At 41.4% G+C, this 17,696-nt stretch overlaps 1 protein-coding gene across 1 annotated transcript; it reads right to left on the reverse strand.

Moving 5' to 3' along the window:
* Nucleotides 1–691: 691 nt before the first annotated feature.
* mtmr12 (myotubularin related protein 12) lies at nucleotides 692–17,191 on the reverse strand. Its single transcript, XM_077001071.1, has 16 exons — nucleotides 16,952–17,191; nucleotides 15,922–15,979; nucleotides 15,445–15,584; nucleotides 13,996–14,068; nucleotides 13,699–13,835; nucleotides 13,541–13,622; nucleotides 10,293–10,416; nucleotides 8,172–8,247; nucleotides 6,912–7,009; nucleotides 6,585–6,709; nucleotides 6,391–6,469; nucleotides 6,216–6,286; nucleotides 5,942–6,111; nucleotides 5,378–5,554; nucleotides 4,846–5,004; nucleotides 692–4,671 (listed from the first exon to the last, which is right to left on the reverse strand). Exons 1-16 carry the CDS (start codon nucleotides 17,018–17,020, stop codon nucleotides 4,081–4,083), a joined length of 2,229 nt encoding a protein of 742 aa, XP_076857186.1. The 5' UTR covers nucleotides 17,021–17,191; the 3' UTR covers nucleotides 692–4,080.
* Between the last annotated feature and the right edge of the window lie 505 nt (nucleotides 17,192–17,696).

A 17,696-nucleotide genomic window follows, 5' to 3' on the forward strand; every position in this document is an offset into this window, starting at 1 on the left:
CCATCAATAACACAATACGATAACAGTATAATGGGTGTTTTAAAATATTTAATAAAACCTACTTTGTACCTGTCCTCACTGACCTTGAATTAATTCTACATTTCTTTGCACAGCTTCCAACTCTTCCAGACATGTTGCCGTTGTTTTTTTGTGGCATTTCCCACATCCTGCTTATGCTGTACTGTATTTCAGTTTAGTACTCTGGCTGCACTATAGACAACAGGAAAGCTCACTTAGATCACCAGCACACAGCTCCCCAGACTAGAGGACATATACAGGACCTGCTGCACCAGAAGAGTCACAGGACAGCACACACCCTGGATAATGCCTCTTCACTCCACTGCCTTCTGGAAGATGCTACAGGACACTATATGCACAGACTACAAGACTGAAAAACAGCTTCTGTCACAGATCTGTTACACTTCTGAGCACAATAAATCAAACAGACTATAACCACGCTTTCACTACATCACTTTAGCACACTGCACCCAGGGCCATATGCACAATGTCACTTTAAATATTTTTTGTTGTTTAAATATATTGGCATTTGGGGGATTGCTCCAAAAAAAAAAAAATTGTTTGTACAATGACAATAAAGATATCTTATCTTATGACACTGGCATCATTTATGCCATTGCTTTGGTTGCATTTTCTGCAGTCAAAATTTTAAAGAAAATGACAGGTCATTCAGTGGAAATATTGTAATTTATTGTACTATTCTGTATTTAGTTGCCTTTTCCTTAAAGGCATATTTAAGGACAACTACACAAGAACATAGAAACACTTATCTGATATTGTGCACATTAACAATCACCACATATAGTCTAAGAACAGTTAAATTATACCCCACTGACCTCAAGCTTTAAGGAACTACATGAGTGTCTGAGAGCACAGTAGCACTAGTGCAATTAACATTGTGAAGCAGCATTGGCAGAAAATCTGTGCATTAAAAAAAGTAATTCTTCATACACAAGTTTAAAAAGCTTAAAATAGTTTCATTTTGCCAACTGAGACAACAGAAGAAAACATTAGGCACCTCATATAAGTGATTGCATAATGATACAATTAAAATCAGTGTGGTGACAAAATAAGGCACGCTTTTCTGGTAGACCGACCCCAAAAAACCCAAAAATGTGGTTTTATAATCACGAATAGTATTTTGTGGCAGTAGCATCATGGGTGTTATGCTTATAAATTCCATTCATTATGTGCAATATCAAATGTCTTAATAGAAAGTTGAAAACTATATATAAAATAAAACAAGCAAGGACACACACACACACACACACACACACACACACACACAAATATATATGTGCACAAAATGACAATGATGAACATTGTCAATTTGTCAATTCTTTTGACAGGAGTTGTTCACATCACCAAATACAATTAAATCTGATGATGAAATAAAGTCATTTAGTCTAGCCATAATAACTTATATATTTCTTACTTTATGGAATACCCCTGACTTTCTTTAGTTTGGTTTTCAAATTTTTTGCCGAGTCTGTAAAACTAACAACCACCAGGTGGCGCCAGAACAAAAGTTTTAGAAAAAAACAATTTTACAACTTGGCATTCCCGTGAAAAAGCTTGAAAACAATCTGCCCATCTGTAATTTCAGGCAATTTGTAAAAAAAAGGCAATGAATATTTGCATAAGATCTGTAAATAATATACAAATGTAATACTGGAAGATTGTTTTTGCCTATAAACACATGAGCTAGCATACGTTTCTTAAAGGGAGTATCCAGAACTCTAGTCAGTAGTTAAGGTCCAGTATCACATGAGGTATGCACCATAAGGCTTAACTAATATACAAGCTGTATGTTTCAAATCTCATTTCCAAAGAAGTTACTTATATGGTCATTTCAAGACAAAAACAACACCTTAACAGCTTGTTATACAAAATCTAATAAACTGCTCTGTTGGAATCTCAATAACAACATGTTTTCATGAATTTAAACAGGTCCTAGAGCCCGTGCCTAGAACACATCTGTATTATGTGCAGAGATATCTCCACACTTCTTAAAAAAAAAATAACAAAAAAACAAAGCTATGTGAACGAACAACATCTTGGTTTTTCTTCATACAAAGCCCCTTCCATATCCCTCCAACACCTTTAGTAAGACATAAGTATACCCTCAGTGATGTGATATGATATACGTGTTCTTTCCATACTAGAATGACTTATGTGCAACTTATGAAATAAACAAAAACAATATGAATGCTTAATTACACTATAAAAACATAAATGGACAACTTGCCATTATTGATGTAACACTTGGTACAAATTTGGTATGACTAAGACATCTGCAAAATCCACTTCTTTGGGCCAGTAGGACCCCTAAGCACAATTAGCATTTTCTGCTGAATGTATTAGCTGCCAAACGCTAGCCTACAGTTGTGATCAAATTTATTCAACCCCCAATGCTGCGAAGGGTTTTATGGAATTCAGTGCACATTTGTAATTGTGTTCATAATGAAATCTTACAAGGACTTGTTAAAGAACTAAATGCAACTAAGATAGCATCAATTTTTTTTGTCATAAAGTATTAAATGGCCTTTTTGTGATTTCTTCATTGACACAATTATTCAACCCCTTTACGACTACCACTCCTAAGAACAGAGGTTCATTCCAGTGTTTTCCATCAGGTATTGAAAACATCTGTGGATGTCAACGAGCAGCAATCAAGCATGATAAGCACCAATTAGGCAGATTTAAAAGGACTGTGATACTCAGCTCCTTCTAGACATCTACTGGTGTGTTTCCAAGCATGGTGAAGGCAAGAGAATGGTCCCAGAAGACAAGAGAAGAGGTTAATGCTCTTCACAAGAATGGCAATGGATATAAAAAGATTGCGAAGTTGTTAAATATTCCAAGAGACACTATCGGAAGTATCATTCGCAAGTTCAAGTTAAAGGGCATAGTGGAAACGTTACCTGGTCGTGGCAGAAAGAAGATCCTGACCGCGACTGCTGTGCGCTACCTGAAGCGTAATGTGGAGAAAAATCCCCGCGTGACTGCTAAGGAACTGAAAAAAGACCTGTCAGATGTGGGCACTGAAGTTTCAGCTCAGACAATAAGGCGCGCACTGCATAACGAAGACCTCCATGCCAGAACGCCCAGACGCACCCCCTTGCTGACTCCAAAGAACAAGAAAAGTCGACTGCAGTATGCCAAAAGTCATGTGGACAAACCACAAAGGTTTTGGAACAGTGTACTGTGGTCAGATGAAACTAAATTAGAACTGTTTGGGCCAATGGACCAGTGCTATGTTTGGAGGAGGAAGAACCAGGCTTATGAACAAAAGAACACCTTGTCTACTGTGAAACACGGCAGGGGGTCAATTATGCTTTGGGGCTGTTTTGCTTCTAATGGTACAGGAAAGCTTCAACGTGTGCAGGGTACCATGAATTCCCTTCAGTACCAGGAGATCTTGGAGGAAAATGTGATGGAGTCAGTCACAAACCTGCGGCTTGGGAGACGTTGGACCTTCCAACAGGACAATGATCCGAAGCACACATCCAAGTCCACTAGAGCATGGTTGAACATGAAAGGCTGGAACATTCTAGAGTGGCCATCGCAATCACCAGACTTAAATCCAATTGAGAACCTCTGGTGGGACCTAAAGAAGGCAGTTGCAGTGCGCAAGCCTAAGAATGTGACTGAACTGGAGGCTTTTGCCCATGAAGAATGGGCTAAGATACCCATAGGTCGCTGCAAGACACTTGTGTCAAGCTATGCTTCACGCTTGAAAGCTGTCATAACTGGAAAAGGATGTTGTACTAAGTACTAAAAAATAATGTCACTAGGGGGTTGAATAAAACTGATAATGATGTGAGCACAGTAAAGACATTTGTGGTTATTCCATCATAAATATTATGTTATGTTTGTCTAATTTATAAGTGCCTCTTTGATATAATTGTAAATAAGATGACTGAAATGATCAAAATCAATGTCAAAATGGCCAAAACACTTTATTTCAGTGGGGGTTGAATAAATTTGATCACAACTGTAGCTGTGTGTTTTCCTAACAGATCCATTCATGCACAGTCAAAATACTGAGGTGTCTCACCCCTAAACCAAGCTTATAACCTCGTTGGTCTCATCCTCCTGGCTGGCTAGCTTGTCGGTCACCATGAGGCTCTGCAGCAGGCCGGTGGGAATCACTGGCTTGAAGCTCCAATTGCGGCTGGCGGCGAAGGGGAAGGAGGAGGAGAGGCGTAGTGAGGTCCGGACCAGCGCCAGCGACGGGGCCTGCGGCCGGTGGTGGCCCTCTCTCATGCCGTCCCAGCAGCCCTTGAGGGCCAGCCGCCTCTGGAGCTCCTGTACCTCACCCAGGAGCTCCACCAGCTTGCTGGCGAGGGCCACCGACCCCCCGCCCAGGATCTGCGCCTCCGGGGTCCAGCGGAGGTATCGCTGCATCCAGAGACGCACGGCGGGTCCGTCCAGGCAGGGCAGGAGCAGGCCGTGGTAGTCCAGAGGTTTCTTCTGCCAAGCTTCGTAGAACTGGCGTGTGGCCACGGCCGGTGAATCGGGAGACACCATCCAGCGGCTGAAGCGTTTGACCCGGAGCATCTTCTTCAGGCTCTCCGCCTCGTCTTTGAAGAAGCCCTTCTTGGGCGGGGTTTTGAAGGCCGAGCTGGGTAAAGACAACTGCCGCTGGTGCTGTCGAGCAAAATGAAAAGGGATATTATGTTTCAATAAGCTTTATGCTGATTTTTATAGAAAAATCTGAATTTTTTACTATAATGAATTTAGACAAATAATGGATAAAGGTTTTAATGTACCTAGGAGTAAACTGCTTCAAAGTCTGAATTAAAAGCACCAAGCCCCTTTTACCTTCATCCGTGGAAGTTTACGCAAGACTCTCTCTTGTTTGAGCTTCTCAGCATACAGAGGGTTAATGAAGAGCTCCTGGGCCTTGCTGTCAAACTGCACCGACCAGTCCCACACTGAAGGCCAGCTCAATGGACCTCTTTGTGAGTGCTGTGCGTTAGCCTGCCAGGGCAATCACACGGCACTAGTCAGCGCCGGCGTACAGGAAGTAGCCGCAGAGCACACTGGCACACACCTTACATTACAGAGAGGGAACTGTTGGTCGTTCGACCAGACTAAGTGGTTCTACCACTGCAGCGTTACTGTGTACCTACTGTATCGCACCACGACTGGAATGTGAAGAACATCGTTCTCGGGTGTTGAAGCAATGTCAAAGTGTTATTCACACCGTTTACTAAAAATATGTGGTATATGGGCACGTGCGTCACCTTCTATGAATTTTTACATAATGCAACAACTTTCGAAATGGAAAAGCAGCTGAAATGAAGCAAATTTCACCACTTCCACTACTGTGACCAGAGGGTGCCAATTCTACCTTCATGAAGTTCTCCTTCTGAAAAGCAGAGTTGAAGAGGAAAGTGCTGAAGGCCGACACGTGGATGCTGTCAGACAGGACAGTCAGGTACGTTTCGGCAAACTGAAAGGCTGGACTGTGCTGCTGAACCAGCTGCCACACACACTCCAGGAAGAGCAGGAAGACTGGGGACTGACACTGCAGAAAATAGGAAGTGGGTCATGAAGGACAGAGTGCAAGTTGTGTGCTCACTGCAAGAGCCCCTCATTAAGCAGTTAAGAGTCCAAGCAGTTACGGACACTCTTAGTGACAAAAATGAATTGAATGAATTGTTTCCAGGCTTTCTGTACACGGGACATTTTTTAGAGATCACTCTGTATTTTGTTGAACACATTGACAGTGAGTTGAAACAGTGGTAGAGCCAGGATTTGAACCAATAACCTTCCACCTGACAGTCTGAAGTCATACCCACTACGCTATCACTACCACTTCTTCTTGAACAAAGTCAAAGTAAAAAAAATTAATAAATCTCCACCTCCAAAGCACTATGTGAGAAACAAAGACAAGTTCTGAGCGTGATCCTACCTCCTTGTCTTTCTGATGGAGGTGATTACATCGATCCAGGAAAGCATGGCACCCAGCCACCCACTCTTTCTGCACCAGGCTCTGGAAGCCCATTAGTGTTCTGAAGTGAGGATCCAGCATGATCTGAACCAAGCTGGAAATGACGCAGCACAAGTCTGAACCTTCCTCCTCTGCAATCATCCAGGGACAGAACACCAATCAAAAAGATGTCTAAATGGGTCCAAGATCTCAGACCCTCTCTGCTTTGTATTCAAGATCGACACATTTGACCCACCCATGATAAGGACATTTGTGTTTTCCTTTTCAAGACACTCCACCACTTCAACTGCTTTTTGGAGACACTGCCTGTAAAAAGATTTAACTATTATATTTCTCTCATCCATTATTACAGATTGGGAGGCATCACTATCCCTCTTTTGTGGAGAATGAGCAGCATTTCTGAACCCGACCTAATGATATCCAGCCAGCCAGAGTTTTCAAGAGAGGAGAACCACTTGACATCTGACATCCAAAAATCAGTTGAATTATCTGCAGAGAAGAAGGGGATTGAACCATAAAACGCATGCAGTGAAAGATCTTCTATGAACATTCTCTCTCTCTCAAGACCAAAGGCCTTCAGCACAGTGGTCCCCAGAGTACTCACCAATGAGAAAAAACTGCTTGAACTTGATGTAAGACTGCTGAATATCTTGAATGTTTGGAAGCGTTTCCAAAAGGTCCTCTATTTTTACAGAATAAAGGTGGTTTTGGGCAACTGCATGTAGCATTCTGCAACAGAATGAACACATGAAACAAAATGAAAGTATTTTGAATTTAGAAAAAGAGAAAAAAGTTAGATTTTATTTATCTCCCAAAGTATGCAATGGAGATAATCGAGAATGTTCAGTTGTGAACATATAATCAGTTGTGTTCCTCCCTGAAATCACTTCAAATTAGATCGCTTAGATGACTGCCCAACACATCCCATTACCTCTCCATATAGGCCTGGGCTGGCCCTTCTTCCTGGGCTGCAGGCAGAGAGGAGGCTTTGAACAAAGCACAGCCACTGTGATGGGACCAACACCACATCTTCAAGAACAAAGAGTGAGAATGCCAGCGTTCATATACCATTTTAATAAACCCACGTACTGAAGTAAAGCCCTGAAGGCATCAGAAACATTCATTAGACTTCATTAGAGGTATAAACCCATCTCACCAAGTTTTTTATGAGTAAATGATTAGTGTCTATATATTCTCTGCTCACTAAGGATAAGAAATATCCATTATGTATTATTGCCAAGTGTAATGCATATACAACAGCATAAAAACACGTGGAATAGTTTGTGAAGGACAAAAAAGAACAGAAAGGTAAACAGCTTAATAATAAAAAAATAAATTATAACAACTTAAGAATAACATAAACCCCTTTAAATATATATTTAATAATAGTATATGCATACAGCTTTAAACCACAGTAGTTATTATGCCAAACATGATGATACATATATTGCCAAAAGTATTCGCTCACATTCCTTGACTCACATATCAGGTTAAGTGACATCCCATTCCTAATCCATAGGGTTCAATAAGACATCGGTCCACCCTTTGCAGCTAGAACAGCTTCAATTCTTCTGGGAAAGGTTTAGGAGTGTGTTTATGGGGATTTTTGACCATTCTTCCAGAAGTGCATTTGTGAGGTTACATACTCATGTTGGACGAGAAGGCCTGGCTTTTAGTCTCTACTCTAATGCATCCCAAAGGTGTTCTATCGGGTTGAGGTCAGGACTGTGCAGGCCTGTGATTACTAGAGGGCTGTGGTGCACATGTGCCCAGAGCGGTGGGCAGCCCTAGCTCGGCGCCCGGGGAGCAGTTGGAGTTAGGTGCCTTGCTCAAGGGCACCTCAGTCATGGCCTCAGGTCTGGGAATCGAACCCACGACCCTCCGGTCACAAGACCAGTTCCCTAACCACCAGACCATGACTGCCCCAAGTGACCCATTCTTTCACAAATGTTTGTAAAAACAGTCTGCATGCCTAGGTGCTTATATTTTATATCACCATGGAAGGGATTGGAACACCTGATTCCGATACTTTGGATGGGTGAGCAAATACTTTTGGCAATATAGTGTATATTACAATTTCATCATCTAATATAATTAACAGACATTGTCTATTTTAAAATAAAGATATATTAGCCAAGTCGAATTAGACCAACACTAACAAATGTTTTAAACTGCATAAAGAAGCACTTACAGGTAATCCCTTCCCTGGAAATTTAGATAAATCGTCATCACTGACAAATGCTGGGATGATAAAGTACTTTGGTAACCTAAAAAGACATTTGAACATTAGACTTCAGGCATCCACACAGAATTGTGGTAAATGAAGAAAAAATATTTTTTAGTTTTAGGAGCATGTTTCAGAAGTGGAAAAAAACTCTCTTGCCAAGAGAAAGGACAGGGGTGTGTAGTGAGTCAACAGTAACACCAGTGTTATGGACAGGGGTGTGTAGTGAGTCAACAGTAACACCAGTGTTATGGACAGGGGTGTGTCGTGAGTCAACAGTAACACCGGTGTTATGGACAGGGGTGTGTCGTGAGTCAACAGTAACACCGGTGTTATGGACAGGGGTGTGTCGTGAGTCAACAGTAACACCGGTGTTATGGACAGGGGTGTGTCGTGAGTCAACAGTAACACCGGTGTTATGGACAGGGGTGTGTCGTGAGTCAACAGTAACACCGGTGTTATGGACAGGGGTGTGTCGTGAGTCAACAGTAACACCGGTGTTATGGACAGGGGTGTGTCGTGAGTCAACAGTAACACCGGTGTTATGGACAGGGGTGTGTCGTGAGTCAACAGTAACACCGGTGTTATGGACAGGGGTGTGTCGTGAGTCAACAGTAACACCAGTGTTATGGACAGGGGTGTGTCGTGAGTCAACAGTAACACCAGTGTTATGGACAGGGGTGTGTCGTGAGTCAACAGTAACACCAGTGTTATGGACAGGGGTGTGTCGTGAGTCAACAGTAACACCAGTGTTATGGACAGGGGTGTGTCGTGAGTCAACAGTAACACCAGTGTTATGGACAGGGGTGTGTCGTGAGTCAACAGTAACACCAGTGTTATGGACAGGGGTGTGTCGTGAGTCAACAGTAACACCAGTGTTATGGACAGGGGTGTGTCGTGAGTCAACAGTAACACCAGTGTTATGGACAGGGGTGTGTCGTGAGTCAACAGTAACACCAGTGTTATGGACAGGGGTGTGTCGTGAGTCAACAGTAACACCAGTGTTATGGACAGGGGTGTGTCGTGAGTCAACAGTAACACCAGTGTTATGGACAGGGGTGTGTCGTGAGTCAACAGTAACACCAGTGTTATGGACAGGGGTGTGTCGTGAGTCAACAGTAACACCAGTGTTATGGACAGGGGTGTGTCGTGAGTCAACATTAACACCAGTGTTATGGACAGGGGTGTGTCGTGAGTCAACAGTAACACCAGTGTTATGGACAGGGGTGTGTCGTGAGTCAACAGTAACACCAGTGTTATGGACAGGGGTGTGTCGTGAGTCAACAGTAACACCAGTGTTATGGACAGGGGTGTGTCGTGAGTCAACAGTAACACCAGTGTTATGGACAGGGGTGTGTCGTGAGTCAACAGTAACACCAGTGTTATGGACAGGGGTGTGTCTTGAGTCAACAGTAACACCAGTGTTATGGACAGGGGTGTGTAGTGAGTCAACAGTAACACCAGTGTTATGGACAGGGGTGTGTCGTGAGTCAACAGTAACACCAGTGTTATGGACAGCCTGAGAGAGCTCAGCAGAAGCTGATACAGACATCTTAATGTCTAGTAACTAGAATTCTGGGACCAATTAATAGCGTTTCAGTTTTATTGGTATTGAACATTTATCTGGGGTTCATGCAGTGTCACATGCCACTGATATGAGATGTTCATGAAGGTAATGTTAATTGTTTTGTGGAACTGATACTGGTATGCAAGTCAGTGTGGCATTGAAAACTAAAGCCGTGACAGTGAATGATTTGACAAAGGGGAAGCATTTAAAGAAAAGGACTGAGAACAGATCCCCGTGAGACACAAAAAGAGCAGCAAAGATACCGTGTAGCTACTGTTTCTGAATGGAGGTGAAATATCTGTCAGTGAAACTCACAAAGTCAAAACAGTTTTAAGGGGGCTCTGCCTTGCTGTAGAGTCTACCCAAAAGCAAAAGTTCAAACCTCAGAGTTATGATAAAGTGTTGAGATGTGTCGTTCAGATAGTTTATAATACTAATAATAGAATAGAACTGGTACTTGTAGGTACTTTTTGCTCTGCTTCAGAGGTCAAGAGGCCTACCTTTGAGAGGTCAAAGCCTACCTTTTAGAGAGTTCAAAGTTCTGGTTTGCAGTGACTATTTTACAGGTTGATTTGGTCCTGATCATTTCTTGGCTCCAATCTTCAGGTGAGTCAAACATAAGTGTCCTCTGCACCTTCTGAATTTCTGCACAGACATTGACAGAAATTAGATATTCAATCCCATTTTTATTTAAAACTATGCATTGGGCATCTCTACATATTCATTAACACTGACAATAAAACCAGGATTTTCAAATGACCAAGGAAATTTCAGCTATCAAATAGGAAATATTATATTTAAAATGTTTAGGCTTTTTAATATGAGCTATTTAAACAGCTAAACTGAAACATATCACACTGACAGATGTAACTGGGACCACAAATAGGTGTTGGCAAAAAAGACTGAAAAAGCCAAATGCTGTCCAAATTGCTGAGGTGTAGTAGACTGTGACAGAAACCACATTAGTTGAGATTGGCGCCTCAGATCCAGCATATTCAGCTCTGCCACAGTTAACAACATTTCAGATGTGACCAAGACAACTGAATAAAGATTTACTATACACCTTTAAACCAAGCCGTTTACTCAAATTTCTAAAGGATGTTTAAAATATTATATAATCCTTTTTTTATTTGACTATCCATGTGGTCAGCTGGTCTTTTTCCTTCAAACTCAGGTTCTCTACCAGATGCCTGGGAGCTTGAGGGTAACCTGCAGTATCTTAGCTGTTCAGAGACCTCGGAGATCTCTGATGTTGTTCATGGGATCTCCTAGAGCCATTCCCCCAGTTTTGAGGGTTATAGCCTCTAGTGCTCCAATTACTAAGGGAACAACTGTTGCCTTCAACTTCCACATCTTCTCTAGTTCTTCTCTCAGCTTTTGGTACTTTTTGAGCATTGTGATCATTGTCCATGATGGTCATTACGTTTTGCTACACTGATAAATACAGCCCACTTCTGCTATTTGTCCAACACTACTATGCCCAGTTGGTTAGCTACTGCAATTTTACCAGTCTGTATCTAGTCCTACAAGATCTTAGCATGGTAAGTCTCCCACACCTTCAGGGTTTTGTCCCACTTTGACCATGGAACTTCCAGCCCATACTCTGCACAGATGTTTCTGTAGACTACGCCAGCCATTTGATTATGGAGTTCCATGTACGCTCTGCCTGCTAGCATCTTGGACCCGCCGTTATGTGCTGGATCGTCTCAGTGGCTTCTTTGCACAGCCTGCATTTGGAATCCTGCCTGGTGCCAGCCTCTATTCATCTTTTCAGAGCTTGTTCCCGTGCTGCCATGATTAGTGCCTCTTTGTTACGTTTGAATCCAGCCCTTTCCAGCCTTTCCAGCCATTGCTAGGACGTCTCCATCGCAGTCACGTCCACAATTTGCTGGTGGTACATAGCATGCAGAGGTTTATCCTTCTATGACGGTTCCTGTTTCTATTCATTCCCATCATCACACATGGCATACACCTGGTCCTTTGACATTTAATCCTGCATTGTGGCTCTGATGCTCACAAATCCCCAGCAACCCTCCTTCTGCTTAGTGTATAGTCTCAGAGTGCTGGACACTCCCTGCATTGTGAGATGCTACTAACTGAGCTGCTCAATGGAGAATGGGCTCCCTTTTGAGTCTTGGTCCTCCCAAGGTTTTTTTTCCTAATCCCCGTCTAGGGAGTTTTCCATTGCCACTGTCGCCCCTGGCTTGCTCATTAGGGATTTGGACCCATGCATTTGTTGCTTTGTGACAACGCATGTTGTCAAAAGTGCTATATAAATACATTTGACTTTGAGAAGCTTCCTTGTCTTGAGGTCAGTGGCTTCTATTTCCTCCATTGGCCAGCTTATACCAGTGGGGTATCTGATGACTGGGTGTTATAACACCAGCATAGGTGTTGATAGCCTGGATCTTGTTCTTGAGATTCAGCTAACAATTCAGGACCTGCCTGGTATATGTAGGCATGAGTGTGTATGCTGTTTGGCATAAGCCTGATTTCTCTCTCCCAGATCATCAGATCAGCGATATTGTGTATGGATACAGATTTGAGTGGAACTATTAGCCACCTCCTGTACATGGAGTGAAATTAAACTGTACACCAAGACGAAAAGGGACACCAACTCACTAACCAGAATCTATAGCAAAGACAATGGAGTCGCATTTGGGCTGCCAGTGTGGTTGGCTCATAATTAAAAAGAGGAAATGTAATAGGGACAGATGGAACTGAACTACCACAAGGTCATGTACAAGACCTGGAGCACAGCTACAAATACCTGCGGATTCTCCAATTACATGGGAATCACAAAGGTCAGCAACACCCTGTGTGTGGTAAGGCATGTTCTCAAGAGCCAGCTGAAGGAGAATCAAAGCCATAAACATGTTTGTCCTGCCTGTAATCAGATACCAAATAGTCAAAATAACCTGGCCAAAAGAAGAACGGCCCTTGTCAAGACAAGAAAACTCATCACAACGCACTCAAGGTACAATCCACTCAAGATCCAATGTCCAAAGGCTATATGCCAGCCATAACGGCGGCACCCTGAAGTACGGCGGCACCCTGAAGTGTGGCCACTCTAGGTTCTCGGTGCTTTACACCGGGGTCCTGGGGAAACTGAATTTCCCCTCGTGGGATCAATAAAGTTTATCTTATCTTATCAGGATGAGAGGAAAAGGCCTACAAAGTGTAAGATCCAGTGTCCAGGGTGCGTCATGCATGAAAGATGGGCGACACAGTAAGATATGCCCATCTATGGAAAGCATAACCAACAGATAGCAGAGGTTGGTTACCACTGTCTTTAAAAGGCAGGGCTGAAGTATATCACAGAGGCACTAATCGTGCCAGTATAAAATCAACCACCATGCATTAGGTCAGTCGAAGCAGACAATATGACTGAAAATGTTGAACATCAAGGTCATTCCAGAGATGACAGGGGCACGAGGGGCTGGAGAAGTGGCTACAATAGATCTCAGAAACAATGACTTCAATGATACTGTGCCACATACTCAAACTCCCAGACCTCTGGTAGAAGATCTGACTGTGAGCAAAAAAAAAAATGTATGACCACGTACTGGAACATTTTATATATGCACACACGCACGCACACACGCACGCACGCACGCACGCACGCACGCACACATGCACACACGCACGCACGCACACACGCACATATATTATATATAAATATTTAAATATGACAAGCAATTTAACTTCTTAAAGCTAACATTTTAACATACATAACTGAATGAACTCTGGCAAATTATGACTTTGATACCTGGTCCTTTTGTATAGGAAAATGCAAAGACACACTTCAGAGACTTCGGCTCCAGGCAGTGGTGAACAATGCCCTGAAATATCTAACGCAAAACGACACCAGTTAGCTTTAATCAGAATTTATTGCATACATTTATTTCCAAACGCAGGCTGAGTCACCTTTTTGGCTTCCTCTTCTTTGGTGAAGGTTAAACAGAACTGGAAGACACGCAGGTCTTTACAGTGAATGATCATTTTTGATGCATACTTATTCTTCAGCATGCCTCCAGTTATCAACTTTTTCTTTTCATCATAAACTGTGGAACAGGCGAGTATTCACAGAGTTAGTAAACCTCAAGGACATAACTGTTGCAAATCCTCAGTGTTATGCTAGCAAGTGAAGCTATTGGCCAGTTTGATAAACCAATGACTTGCGAAATTTATTTATAGTAGTATGTTTATTCATTTAAATATTACCTCCATACAGACAGTCCACACACATCAGAGGAATGTCATTTTCTCCATACAGCTTATTCTTAAAGTGTTGTGTCTGCAACAGTGCGTCATAGTGGTAATTAAATTTAATATAAACAATTTTAAAAGGAGACATACGTTTTTATTATTTACAGCATCATTTATAAGAGCTGCAGTGCTGTACTGTAGTACTGCAGGAGGCATTAAAAGATACAGATACATTTGTAAGCAATGCTTCTGAGCTCTGTGATGTATTCTAAACAGCACAAGCTCATGCTATTGTGCGAACATGGGGTGGACATTTCCTGCTGGCTTCATGGTGTGTTTCTTCACACCATTCACATGTCTACACATATACCACAGTCTAAAACTGCTCTACACTAACTGTACTTCCTGCAATTGCTCCACTATGATACTGATCTCAACATCATCTATGCAAACAGGAACGCTAGTATCTCACTTACTGACTACAAACACACAAATGAAGAATAAGGGCATGATTTAAATATTTATAAAGTACTGCAAAAGTAATTCTATTAAAACAAAGAAACCAAGGAATTCAAGTTCCTTAGTTTCCTGTAAAAACTGAATTCACAAGTGAGACTGCTGGTGAAAACTTATGAATGTGTGATTAATGCGGAGCAGAAATGCTGATGTTGGTTTCAGTTGTACTTAATTCATACCGATCAAAAGAACATACAACAATAATCTAGAAACAGCCTTCCAAGTCTACTATTTTTAAACAAATACAATTTCATATCATGCATGCATGCTTTAATAGTTCCTGTCTTCCCACCACAATTACTATCTGAGTCAGAAACTCAAGTTCCCTAAATGACACAAAGTGAAAGCAGTACCCAGCAACACTTCCTCTTTGATAGTCCAGAAATTTGCAAAAAAAGACAAATTCACAAACAACTATGCAATTTTAGAACAAATCTGGTAAAGGATGGAAGTGCTGGATGATATTAATCCATTATTATCCTTTTAAGGCATTACAATATCTAAATTTTGTACTTGTACATGTCAGTATTTGTGTTGATAGCATCAGTCTCGTCCTTACTCTATTATGCAGTTTTATAGTATACCTTTGATTTGTTGGATTAAGCTAGTATTAGAGTGCTTCTCATTGCTGATATCTTATGTTAAAAATGGCACTGCCATTTTAATGTTATTTCCTAACTTTAAGCTTCAGAAGGTTCAAAGGTTTCAAATTTTGTGAGTTCACTCAGCTCAATAAAAAGGTGAACAATTGCATCAAAATTATTTTATGCTTACAATCCATGCAATAAATAAATAAATAAAAGCGAACGTTAACTATGCCTCAAAAAAAAAAAAAAAAAAAAAAAAAAAAAAAAAAAACAACCCCACACTACTGAGCCTACACCAGTTCAAAGCATCTTGAAACATAATGCTGCTTTATTCATACAAAACCTTTTCACTGGTCCTTACCGGCTCATCTGTCGGTATTTCATCACAGATGAAAGAGACACGGAAGTTGGTGCAGAGCAGTGTGCCAAAGATGCCGCGCTGAGAAATGTCATCTTGTGTGTATTTGAGGATGGGGTTTGCACTACAGAACACCACTTCACCTGTGGGCAATACCATCAGTGAGATTACACAATGCAGAGGTAAACTTGGGTTGTGATACTTCAGGAAGACATTGCAAAACATAATTGCAAAAGTAACAACAATCAATTAAATTAAAAAGTTTATTTAACATTTTTTTGTTTGATGTGTGTAATATGGGATCTAAACATGTCCTCCATGGGAGGAAGTCAAGGTTGATGCACAAGAGTGCTTAATGAGCACAAACAACTTAAAACTGGACTCAAGCCATGATAACAATGAATATTTAGCAACACATCATTAGTTATAAAACAGTAACAATTATCAAAGAAAACATTTTCAAAGCAGTTTCACCAGTACCTGGAAGCAAGTCAGGATGCCTCTCTTTCTTTTGAAGTTCTTTCTCAGATTTAATTTCCTATTCAAATAAATAAATAAATAAATATATTTTAGATACCGTCAAATCGCATACACAAACCAAGTAGTTAGAGAATCTTTACCTAACTATGAAAAAATAACATTCTGATTCATTAATGCAGCTGAGTGATGGCTTACAACAACAGCTATTAATGACAAGAGGCTGCGTTTCTCACAAAAGAGCTGGATCAGGACTTGAATGAAAGACCTGGTTGTTAATCACTGTCGACATCAGTAGCTAGTGAAATCAGACTGGATAGGAGACTCACAGAAGAAGGAAAACAAGGACCACCGGAAACCTCAGCTCAGAAATCAATACTTGATTCATGTGTTTCTATCCTAAATGGCCCATTAAAGGTAGCCTAATTCACTCTTGCACGCCATTCTGAGAGCTGAGAACATCCCGACTTCCTGTTTTGCTCTGCTTTGACTTTGGAAAGCTTTATTGTGGAAAATAAATACTGTAGAGAGAATAAAATAAGACCTACTCCAATGTCGCTCCACGCTCGCGCGGACGCACGCGCAATACGCGAGTGAATGAACGTCAACATGAAAGCCACATGCAGCAATGTTGTGCGTATATATTTAAATTTTCTACTACAGACTGGGACAAGTAAATAATAAAAACCTAAAAAATCGTGCTGATCGGCCCGACAAGCAACTCTCAAATCTGAAACTTATTAGCTTTTTAAATAAATATTATTTAAAGTGTATCATATTAGAAATGTCCCTACTAAAACGGTGATTTACGTTACGTCACCAGAACCATTAGTATATTTTCAGCAGTAAAACTGAAGCTTGCGTTAGAGACTTCCTAGGTTCCTCTAAACTTGAGCAAAGCACTCAAACAATGTCAAACTGTGCTGTAAGCCAGCCAAACCCCTCCCAGTACATAGTCTACTGGTTAGAGCTTCTTGTTTCTTCTTGGTCTTTCTATTTCAGTCGAAGCCATAAGCAAATATATAAGACGTACCTCCGGCGTAACATAAGATACGAATGATGGCTTGGTAGACTTCGTTCCCCCGCTTCCCAAACTCAACATTTCTGCACTCGGTAATCCCGCTTCCCAACCAACCAGGTGGAAATCCGGGAGAGCTCGAGCACAACTTCCTTCAGTCTGTTTTGAAAGAAGAATTTGTTTCCGTGGTTGATGATTAACCTGTTTGGCAGCAAACCGCGCCCGTCCTACATTATTGGTATTTTTGTAATGAACTGTTCATTTTCTTGCGTGTGTGAAGCCGTTGAATGTTATTGGATCATGTAGCTGTCAATCAATCATTATCTTCCAATCACATTCTACTTCCCGAATGACGACTGAACACGGAATACGGCGTAAACGACTACGCCCTTAATTGAAACAGCCGTTTTTTTGGCAAAATTGAATTGTGATTACATTTCAGGCTTTTTATTTGTCCATACCTTGATATTTTTGCAAGTCTCTCTCATTCTATAGTCTTGACATCTCATGAAAATAACAATTGTAAACAGTATATTCAAAAACACAAAGGCCTTTCCCCCTTAGACTAGTTAGCCATGAGAAAGCCAACACACACAATGACTTATTGTTTATCATTGCTGTGATAATGCACTCCACCCAGGGATGGCCCACATGTGTACTCATAAGGTTACAGAGGATATTTTCCATTTCAGAAAAGGTCACTTCCCGGCTGTTGCCAGTGCAACCAGGCAGAACAGACACTTCCACATATCCTTCCTCT

This window comes from Brachyhypopomus gauderio, chromosome 3, assembly GCF_052324685.1.
Source record: "Brachyhypopomus gauderio isolate BG-103 chromosome 3, BGAUD_0.2, whole genome shotgun sequence".
NCBI lineage: Eukaryota > Metazoa > Chordata > Actinopteri > Gymnotiformes > Hypopomidae > Brachyhypopomus > Brachyhypopomus gauderio.

Excerpts from the sequence above, each read along its gene's own strand:
- mtmr12 (XM_077001071.1), bottom strand. The coding sequence starts at position 17,020 with ATGTTGAGTTTGGGAAGCGGGGGAACGAAGTCTACCAAGCCATCATTC. Across the intron at positions 13,623-13,698 it reads AAGAAGAGGAAGCCAAAAAG|ATATTTCAGGGCATTGTTCA; the intron begins GTGACTCAGCCT and ends GTTTTGCGTTAG. Across the intron at positions 6,287-6,390 it reads GGCTGGCTGGATATCATTAG|GCAGTGTCTCCAAAAAGCAG; the intron begins GTCGGGTTCAGA and ends ATCTTTTTACAG.